Source organism: Cynoglossus semilaevis, chromosome W, assembly GCF_000523025.1.
Source record: "Cynoglossus semilaevis isolate Cse_v1.0 chromosome W, Cse_v1.0, whole genome shotgun sequence".
Taxonomy (NCBI): Eukaryota; Metazoa; Chordata; class Actinopteri; order Pleuronectiformes; family Cynoglossidae; genus Cynoglossus; species Cynoglossus semilaevis.
In genome coordinates, this window is record NC_024327.1 from 10,049,889 (window position 1) to 10,061,147 (window position 11,259).

At 42.9% G+C, this 11,259-nt stretch overlaps 1 protein-coding gene across 1 annotated transcript in view; it reads right to left on the minus strand.

Annotated features, from left to right (window-relative positions):
• LOC103397161 (membrane-associated phosphatidylinositol transfer protein 2-like) overlaps window positions 1-11,259 on the minus strand; it is an 86,341-nt gene that overhangs the window by 22,992 nt on the left and 52,090 nt on the right. Inside the window, 5 exon segments of the mRNA XM_025052828.1 lie at window positions 2,539-2,714; window positions 2,841-3,066; window positions 3,155-3,269; window positions 7,823-8,009; window positions 8,099-8,343. Of these exon segments, the coding sequence (XP_024908596.1) occupies window positions 2,539-2,714; window positions 2,841-3,066; window positions 3,155-3,269; window positions 7,823-8,009; window positions 8,099-8,343 (949 nt within the window).

Below are 11,259 nucleotides of genomic sequence, written 5' to 3' on the forward strand. Positions count from 1 at the left end.
CTGCCGTGGGATAAACTCGTGGGATTAACGACAGATGGTGCGCCAGCGATGTGCGGTAAAAAGAGTGGATCTATTGGCAGGGTTCTGGAGAAGATGCGGGAAGAGAACTGTGAAGGTGAGCCAACTGTTTATCACTGCATCATACACCAAGAAGCACTGTGTGGCAAAGCCTTAAAGATGGACCATGTTATGACCACAGTAACACAAGTAGTGAACTAAGAGCCAAAGGTCTAAATCACCGTCAGTTTAAGTCTTTTCTGGAGGAGTGTGGTTCAGAACACGCAGACGTACCGTATCACACAGAGGTGAGATGGTTAAGCCGAGGAAAAGTACTGAACAGATGTTTCGAGCTGCGTGAGGAAATATTTCAGTTTTTGGAAAGCAAGGGGAAGAACACAGCAGAGCTCCGGGAGCAAAAGTTTCTGTGTAAATTGGCCTTTCTGTGTGACATCTTGAGCCACCTCGATGCGCTGAACCTGCAGCTTCAGGGGCGGGGGCGCATCATCACGGACATGTACGCTGCAGTGAGGGGTTTCAAAACTAAACTGTGCCTTTGGGAGAATCAGATGATGCAAGGAGACTTTGGCCATTTTACCTGCTGCCAAACCATAAAAACGCAGATCTCTCCCACCGCGTTCCCATGCGCGCAGTTTTCTGAAAAACTTGGTGTACTCGGTGCTGAGTTTAGGCGGCGATTTGCCGACTTTTATGTCCAGAAATGTAGGTTCCAACTGCTCAGTAATCCCTTTGCAGTTGATGTGGAAAACACACCAACTAACCTCCAAATGGAGCTGATTGAACTCCAGTGTAATGACACGCTGAAGTCAAAATATGATGCTGTGGGCGCCGCACAGTTTCCACAGTTCATCCCTGACACGATGCCTCAGCTCCACATCCAAGTTGCTCAGATGCTCTGCATGTTCGGCAGCACTTATCTATGTGAGCAACTTTTTTCCTCAATGAAGATGACCAAAACATCTCACAGGAGACACATGACGGATGAACACCTGTGCTCAATTCTGAGGATTTCCTCAGCTCAGAGCCTGAGCCCCGACATTGATAAACTAGCATCCAAGAAGAGGTGCCAGGTGTCTGGCTTGGGCACATCAGATTAGATCAGTGTGTACCAAACTGAGCAAAAATTAAAAATTAAAGTTTCCTTTAAGCACTTTTATTGCTATTCCAAGGCATGGCTCTGAATGGTTGATTGATTTATTATTGTTAATTTATTTTTAAAATTATTAGCCTGTGGAAAAAGTTTTTTTTGATATTTAAATTAGAAGGCTGCAAATAGAAAAGAGGCATACGATTTTTATTTATATTTTATTTATTAACCCTTGTGTAATGTTCATATTGTTGTTACTCAGCCAGTGTTTGTGGGTCTGATGGACCCGTTGCATTTTGTGGCTTTTGATGCCTCACAATCAACACTTTTATGTTAAAATACTGAACAGATGTTTACCTTATCCCAATTACAAGCAGTATAAACAATATATATGGTTAATATTTGCCCTTTACCTTTGTTAGGTCACATTTATATGTTATAGGTATGTTCTGTGTACCTACACTCTGTCCTCCTCCTGTCTAGGCCTGCTGTGTGTGTGTGTGTGTGTAGGTGTGTAGGTGTGTGTGTGTGTGTGCGTGCGTGTGTGGGTGCATGTGCGCGTGTGTGTGTGGTACACAGAACATCAATTTCCACACTTCTATTAGCCCCGGGTCCAGTGGACCCGAACATCTTATATGTAATAGAAATGTGTAGGGGGGGGTGTATGGTGTGTGGTCATTAAATATGTATTCTGATATATGTTCTTCACACAAAATGAGCCAAAGCCAGTGAGTCTCAGTTTGAAAAATTAAATAATTATATCGAACACCACACAAGGGTTAAATAAATGCCATGGTTATTTTTTTATTAAATTTTGCATGTCTGTACTATTAAGTTATATATTGGTAATATGCGTTGCTTGTTCCATATTCATTGTTAAAGCAAAACTTGTTTGAGTTCATATTAAAATGTTCAATTGTTTATGTTGGCCCGTGACTTTGTTCAGATTTTAAATTTTGGCCCACTGTGCATTTGAGTTTGACACCCCTGATATAAAGCCATTAGTATGTTATTTTTGAATTTGCTGCCTAGTACTAAAGGTGGTCCTTGGGAATAACATTTAGCTGAAAACATGACAAGTAACAAACATCCAAAAATCACAATGTTGTTTTCGATGCATTATCTTAATCAACCATGTGCTATATAAACTGTCTGATCAACATCCCAGATTTATTAACAAACGATGGTCTGGTTTGTCTGGTAATACAGAATGTTTGCAAAAAAAAAAGTTTCCTTAGGATTTAGCAAGACAAATTTAGGAAAAATCTAGGACAGCATCTGAAAAATTAATCTCTGCCCCCAAGCTCATCATTCAACAATTAATTGAAGCCTCATTAGTGCTGGTTGGAATGAATTAGGTGCAGAAAAAAATGAACTAAAATATTTTAAAGTATAGATGCACATATTACAAGCCTCTCTATAAAGTAACTCACCATCCAGCATAGGAATGACAGTCTTCCTCAGTGCAAGTACCAACCCCAGCAGTGAACCGAAGAGGAAAAAGTCGGACACCTCAAAGTCAAACTTCCCCAGGGAGCCTCCATCCAGCATGGTGTTGCTACTGGACCTGCGAGAAGCTGCATCATTCCGCAAGACACGGGAGTGTAAGCTGGAAGAACATCACAAAGTCACTCCCTCCTATAAAGCTAAAAATAAATCACATTCTGACAGGACATGAAACCAAGGACTAAGTTCTTTTTTTAAGCTTCCTGGTACAAACTCTTTGTGAATGTACCTGGTAAAAAAGGCCAGGTGTTGTTTTAGGGTTTCCTGTTCATAAGTGGAGAAATCACTTTTCTTGCGTGGCATTTGTCTCTTGGTGTCGTCAGTGGCGCCTGCCCGGGGGATGTCGATGTCGATGTTGCTGCGACTGAGTTGGTGGCTGTCCTCCAGGGTGGGAGAAGATGAGCCATGCCCACTGTTAACAATGATTCCAGGGGAAACAAGGTCCTGATCCTGCAGGAGGAAGTGTGAAAGAAATGTAAACAATAACTGAAATCATGTGTAACAGTATTCACAGAAGACACAGAATATTCAGTCATAGCTGTACACTGACCATGCTGCCCCTGCGGCTGCTGTTCTGACTTTCATTAACCATCTTGGTGCTGCTGCAGAGAGCATCAAATCCCAGGATTCCTCCCACACAATCTCCAATAAGACAAACCTAAAGAGTTAGGACGCAACATTTGTTGACTACGTTTTATCACCATATACAGTGGTATGAAAAGGTTTGGGCACCCCTGATCATTTTCAAGATTTTCCTTTATGTATCATTGGTTGTTTGGAACAGCAATTTCAATTAAATATATCATATAGCACACAAACACAGTGATACTTAAATACTTGTCTTTATTTGTCATTGTGACACAGCACAGCACAGCACACCATGCACAACGAAATTTAACCTCTGCATTTAACCCATCACCAAAGTGAACAGTGGGCAGTCTTCAGAGAAGATGCAAAAGGGAGAACAACTTGCAACTGGCCACCTTAAATACCCTTTCTCATGATTGGCTTCACCTCTGTATGTAGGTCAAGGGTCAATGAGCTTACCAAACAAATTTTGTGTTCCAATAATTAGTGCTAAAGGTATTCAAATCAATAAAACAACAAGGGTGCCCAAATTTATGCACATGCCTACTTTTGTTTAAGTAATTATTGCACACTTTCGGTAAATCCTATAACCTTCATTTCACTTCTTAAATATCACTGTGTTTGTGTGCTATATGATATATTTAATTGAAATTGCTGTTCCGAACAACCAATGATCCATAAAGGAAAATCTTGAAAATGATCAGGGGTGCCCAAACTTTTTCATACCACTGTAGTTGGGGATTACTTGAGAGGAGAGAAAGGCAAGTTAATGTTGTTAAATTGCATTTACGTATAAATAATTAATACAGCCAAATAATTTTATCATTCACAGTTGCTTTATTAACATTTTAATTTTAAAAGTCCATTACCTACTGGCTATTATTACACAGACAGACAAACTACTAGTCATGGTTTGGGAGGATGTCATCACACTTCTCATTTAAAAAAATCCTTTTAATGCTTGATAACACTATTTATGGTGTTTAATTAATTTGTTAATGCCCTAATTAAATGTTGGTATGCCCAGCCTCATCTTCTTTTTCTTTCGGCTTTGTCCCTTTTTTTTCAGGGGTTGCCACAGCAAATCATTGATTTCCATCTCTCCCTGTTCTCTGTATCTTCTACTCTGACTCCAACTATCTGCATGTCCTCCCTCACTGCATCCATATATCTCCTCTTTGGTCTTCCTCTCTTTCTCCTACCTGGTAGCTCCATCTCTAACATTCTTCTACCAATGTATCCACTGTCCCTCCTCTGCACATGTCCAAACCATCTCAATCTGGCTTCTCTAGCTTTTTCTCCAAACCTTCCTGTCTGTGTTGTCCCTCTAATGACCTCATTCCTGACCCTGTCCATTCTTGTCACTCCTAAAGAGAATCTTAGCATCTTTAACTCTGCCACCTCCAGCTCCTCCTCCTGTCTTCTGCCTATTGCTACTGTCTCTAAACCATACATCATGGCTGGTCTCACCACTGTCCTGTAAACCTTTCCCTTCACCTTAGCTGACACTCTTCTGTCACAGATCACTCCTGACACTTTTCTCCAGCTGTTCCATCCTGCCTGTACTCTATTCTTCACCTCTCTTCCACAGTCTCCGCTGCTCTGAACAGTTGATCCTAAGTACCTAAACTCCTGCACCTTCACCACCTCTGCTCCTTGTAGCCTCACTATTTCACTGTTCTGCCTTTCGTTTACACACATGTACTCTGTCTTGCTGCGACTGACCTTCATTCCTCTTCTTTCTAGTGCAAACCTCCACCTCTCTAGGTTCTCTTCTAGCTGCTGCCTACTCTCACTACAGATCACAATGTCATCTGCAAACATCATAGTCCATGGGGACTCCTGTCTGACCTCATCTGTCAATCTGTCCATCACCACAGCAAACAAGAAGGGGCTCAGGGCCGATCCTTGATGTAGTCCCACCTCCACTTTGAAGTCTTCTGTCCTCCCAACAGCGCACCTCACTACTGTTGTACTATTCTCATACATGTCCTGCACCAAACTAACATACTTCTCTGCCACTCCTGACTTCCTCATACAAAACCACAATTCCTCCCTTGGCACTTTGTCATATGCCTTTTCTAGATCTACAAATACACAATGCAGCTCCTTCTGACCTTCCCTGTACTTCTCCATCAACATCCTCAAGGCAAATATTGCATCTGTGGTACTCTTCCTAGGCATGAAACCATACTGTTGTTCACAAATCTCCACTTCCTGCCTCAACCTAGCTTCAACTACTCTTTCCTAAATCTTCATTGTATGGCTCATCAACTTTATCCCTCTGTAGTTGTTACAACTCTGTGCATCACCCTTCTTATGAATTGGCACCAGAACACTTTTTCTCCACTCATCAGGCATCTTGCCAGTCTCTAAAATTCTGTTAAACAAACCAGTCAGGAAATTTACTGCCACTTCTCCTAAACACTTCCATACTTCCACTGGTATGTCATCAGGACCAACTGACTTTCCACTCTTCATCCTCTTCAGGGCTTTTCTAACTTCATCCTTTCTAACCTGATCTACCTTCTTCCTACTAGTCTCTGGCTCCTCGTTTCTACTTTCCCTTTCATTTTCCTCATTTAACAACTCCTCAAAGTATTCCTTCCATCTTCTCAGCACACTTTCCTCACTTGTGATCACATTCCCCTCTCTGTCCTTAATCAACCTCACCTGCTGCACATCCTTCCCAGCTTGATTTCTCTGTCTCGCCAATCTATACAACTCCTTTTCTCCTTCCTTTGTTTCCAAACTCTCATACAACTCCTCATATGCCTTTTGTTTGGCCTTGGCCACTTCCCTCTTCACCTCCCTTGTCCTCTCTTTGTACTCCAGTCTGTTCTCTTCTGTTCTGTCACTGTCCCATCTCTTCTTCGCTAATCTCTTTCTCTGCACACTCTCCTGGATCTCCTCATTCCACCACCAGGTCTCTTTGTCCTCCTTTCTCTGCCCAGAGGACATACCTAGCACCTTCCTACCTGTCTCCCTCATCACTGCAGCTGTAGTCTCCCAATCATCTGGGAATATCTCAACACTACCCAGAACTGCCCTTACTTCCTTCCTGAAGTCTTCACAACATGTCTCTTTCCTTAGTTTCCACCACTTGATCTTCTGCTCTGTCTTCACTCTCTTCCTTTTTGTCACCTCCATCGTCATTTTACACACTACCATCCGATGTTGTTTGGCTACACTCTCACCTGCCACCACCTTACAGTCTCTAATCTCCCTCAGATTACATCTTCTACATAGAATATAATCTATCTGTGTGGACCTGCCTCCACTCTTGTAAGTCACCCTATGTTCCTCTTTCTTTTGGAAATATGTGTTTACCACAGCCATTTCCATTCTCTTTGCAAAATCTACCACTGCCTGTCCTTCTACGTTTCTCTCCCTAACACCAAACCTGCCTATCACTTCCTCATCTCCTCTGTTCCCTTCCCCTACATGACCATTTAGGTCTGCTCCAATCACCACTCTCTCTCTCCTGGGGATACTCTCTACCATCCAATCTAGCTCCTTCCAGAACTTCTCCTTTTCTTCCAACTCACAGCCCACCTGTGGGGCATAACCACTAACAACATTAATCATCTCTCCTTCTACTTCTACCTTCACACACATCAACCTGTCTGACTCTCTTTTCACCTCTACCACATTTCTTACATATTCTTCCTTTAGGATCACCCCTACTCCATTTCTCTTCCCATCTGAACCATGATAAAACAGTTTGTAGCCTCCTCCAATGTTTCTAGCCTTACTGCCCTTCCACCTGGTCTCCTGCACACACAAAATATCTACTCTTCTTCTCTCCATCACATCAGCTATTTCTCTACTTTTCCCTGTCATTGTACCTACATTCAAAGTTCCAAACTTCAGACTAACACTTCTATTCTTCATCTTTTCTCTTTTTCTCCTAACCAAACGCCCTCCTCTTCTTCTCTGTCTCTGACTCTGTCTCTGACCAACAGTAGTCCAATTTCCATCAGTGCCCTGTTGGTCAACGGCACTGTTGGCGGTCGTTGTTAACCCGGGCCTCGACCGATCCGGTATAGAAATCGTTTAAATGAAGTATAAAGTGTACTGCATGCTGTTTTCTGCAGGGATACTTCCCTTTATATACATTTTCACTTTTTTTCTTTGATTTTTCACACGGACGCTGAAAGATGTTTAACCCATTCAATATCCTATTTGAACAATTTGTGTGAATAAAAATTAAACATTTGTCCCTTCTTTTTAACGAATAAAATTTTGGAATCAATAGTGGAAATTTTGAATGTGTTAAGTTTTTTGAATTTGCATAATCATTTTTTTTTTTTGCAACAATGAAATGGACAACAAACACAATAACTATATTTACTTTAACATCTCTAAAGGAGTGGCGCTTTGGCCCAGAGGCAATGTCTCTGTCATTGGTGTGGAACCCCAGGGTTCACCTCCTGGGCAAGTTCGAATCCCGGTTAGGGCGGTTGGTACCTTCCAGTGGACTCACCACCCGCAGGAAGGTTTGGGGGGTTGGTACGGTGCAATGTGATTTGGGTGGCGACTGCTGCCCCCGCGACCCGGTAATGGATAAGCGGATGAAAATGGATGGATGGATGGATGGATCTCTAAAGGACAGTTACTGACCTGACCAGAGAAGGTGAAGCCATTCAAAGACTTTATGAAATCAGAATACACCTGATTGGCTCTGACCATGACAGTGGCCACGGCCTCCTGGTACTGTGGAGCAGAGGTGGCCAGGAGGGGCAGAGCTGCCAGTGGGATATGATCCTGGCTGGACAGACATCCCTCATCGTAGCTGTAGGGGCTCAAACTATAAAAACGTAGACACAAATACAACCATCAATAAAAAAATACTTGTTATTGTAATATCCTCAGCCTTCACAAACTATGTTCGCTTACTTGGACACCAGGGAAAAGGCCTCAGCACAGATGGCAGGGCAGGGCACCAAACGGATGGCGATGCGTCCCAACGCAGCAGGATAGTGAACGCGCATGACCGTGTCAAAAGCTGTGCTAATGGTGTTGACGTCTGCCTGCTTGCTGTTCTGGTCTCCTCCTCCTGTATCAAGGATGTTCCCTCCATGCAGGACTAAGATCAAAACATGGAACTTGGAAGGCTGTAGGCACTGCTGTGAAAAACTCTCCTGAAAATAGTGAATGAAAAGAGTGGTGGATGGTTGGGGTATATCAGGGACCATGACATGTGAGAAGACCGTAAAATGACAGTTGCATGCTGAGCCAGAGGGATACAAGTAACAGATAAACAAAAAAAACCCCTCTGCAACTGGACATCAAAATACTTTAATCAGATCAAGTTCACAGATTTGGACTAATGGGGTTCTTTCCACAACCACAGCAAAAACCGAAACCATGAGAGGGAACAGAACAAAGCCAACTAGGCGGTGACCCACAAAAAGTCTTTCAGAAATTGAATTCCACTTCGATGTCTGCGAACTACACAATCTTTAGTTCATAAAAAGAAGGTGTTATGTTAAGCTTACAGCAAAAACGTTCCTGCCCATTTTTTATAAGGAGGCATTTTATACAGAACTAGCGTCTTCAGGGCGCAATAAGATTTTGGTGCGCGAGAGGTGGCACAGTTGACATGTGACCGGACTACACCAATAGGGTAGCAGCTTTTGATAAACAGAAAAGCAAGAGGGCTGCCTGCGTAGTTTCATCTAGCAGTACCAAAGAAGAGGAAAACTCACCAAAAATGAGTAAAATAACGAAATCTTCAGGATATAACAGTGCTATATGCACATAGCCTCTGTGAAGCACGAAAAAATTCAGGATTTCACACTTGCACAGTGGAATACGTACAACAAGAGTCTACAACAGTGGCTTGGGTTGAGGGGTGAGTGTCAATACGTAGCTGAAAACTAGAAACACTGCCTGGATTTGGAGTTTGAAAGCATTCCTGAGAACACTGCTTTCCATCCCACATGCTACTGGAGGTTTATTGACAAGAGTGAAATTGCAAAAGTGAAAAGGCATCTTGAGCGTGAGAGAGAAAGCAGAGGATACGGAAGACCACTCAAGAAGTGAGGCCATCCCATCAACATTGAGCAGGATGACTCCGTGTACGAGAAAGAAACGTAGACCCAGGTCAGGCCCGCCTATCACGAGCTCTGGCCCCATCCTTCCAGCCACGTGCATAATATGCCAGAAAAAGGACAAATACATCGTAATGCAGACCTTAAAGGAGTGGGCAAAAACCTAAACTTGTACATAACACATAGGGATCAATGTCACTGTGTGACTGTAATGGAGGGTGTACAATCTGTTCATGCTGTTGAAGACCTGCAGTTTGATCATGAAGAATGTGTTTTTGCATGCACAGCATGCTGCACAGGAGCACACAACTGTCATCATTAAGAGCCCTGACACTTATGACGTTTGGTTAGGAGGAAAAGAGAAAAGAGGAAGAATAGAAGTGTTGGTCTGAAGTTTGGAACTCTAAATGTAGGGACAATTACAGGGAAAAGTAAAGAACTAGCTGATATGATGGAGAGAAGAAGAGTAGACATTTTGTGCATGCAGGAGACCAGGTGGAAAGGCAGCAAGGCTAGAAACATTGGAGGAGGCTACAAACTGTTTTATCATGGTTCGGATGGTAAGAGAAATGGAGTAGGGGTGATCCTAAAGGAAGAATATGCAAGAAATGTGGTGGAGGTGAAACAAGAGTCAGACAGGTTGATGTGTAAGAAAGTAGAACTAGGAGTGATAATGTTGTCAGTGGTTATGCCCCACAGGTGGGCTGTGAGTTGGAAGAAAAGGAGAAGTTCTGGAATGAGCTGGATTGGGTGATAGAGAGCATCACCAGGGGAGAGATATTGGTGATTGGAGCAGACTTTAATGGTCATGTAGGGGAAGGGAACAGAGGAGATGAGGAAGTGATGGGAGGGTTTGGTGTTAGGGAGAGAAACTTGGAAGGACAGGCAGTGGGAGATTTTGCAAAGAGAATGGAAATGGCTGTGGTAAACACATATTTCCAAAAGAAAGAGGAACATAGGGTGACTTACAAGAGTGGAGGCAGGGCCACACAGATAGATTATATTCTATGTAGAAGAGGTAATCTGAGGGAGATTAGAGACTGTAAAGTGGTGGCAGGCGAGAGTGTAGCCAAACAACATCGGATGGTAGTGTGCAAGATGATGATGGAGGTGAAAAAAGTGAGTAGAGAGTTAAGACAGAACAGAAGATCAAATAATGGAAACTAAGGAAAGAGAAATGTTGTGAAGACTTCAGGAAGGAAGGAAGGGCAATTCTGGGCTGTGTTGAGGAATTCCCAGATGATTGGGAGACTACAGCTGCAGTGATTAAGGAGACAGGTAGGAAGGTGCTCGGATTGTCCTCTGTGCAGAGAAAGGAGGACAAAGAGACCTGGTGGTGGAATGATGAGGTCCAGGAGAGTGTACAGAGAAAGAGATTAGCTAGGAAGAGATGGGACAGTGAGAGAACAGAAGAGAACAGACTAGAGTACAAAGAGAGGACAAGGGAGGTGAAGAGGGAAGTGGCCAAGGCCAAACAAAAGGCATATTGAGGAGTTGTACGAGAGTTTGGACACAAAGGAAGGAGAAAAAGAATTGTATAGATTGGCGAGACAGAGAAATCAAGCAGTGAAGGATGTGCAGCAGGTGAGATTGATTAAGGACAGAGATGGGAACGTAATCACAAGTGAGGAAAGTGTGCTGAGAAGATGGAAGGAATACTTTGAGGAGTTGTTAAATGAGGAAAATGAAAGGGAAAGTAGAAACGAGGAACCAGAGACTAGTAGGAAGGAGGTAGATCAGGTTAGAAAGGATGAAGTTAGAAAAGCCCTGAAGAGGATGAAGAGTGGAAAGTCAGTTGGTCCTGATGACATACCAGTGGAAGTATGGAAGTGCTTAGGAGAAGTGGCGGTAAATTTCCTGACTGGGTTGTTTAACAGAATTTTAGAGACTGACAAGATGCCTGATGAGTGAAGGAAAAGTGTTCTGGTGCCAATTTATAAGAAGGGTTATGTACAGAGTTGTAACAACTACAGAGGGATAAAGTTGATGAGTCATACAATGAAG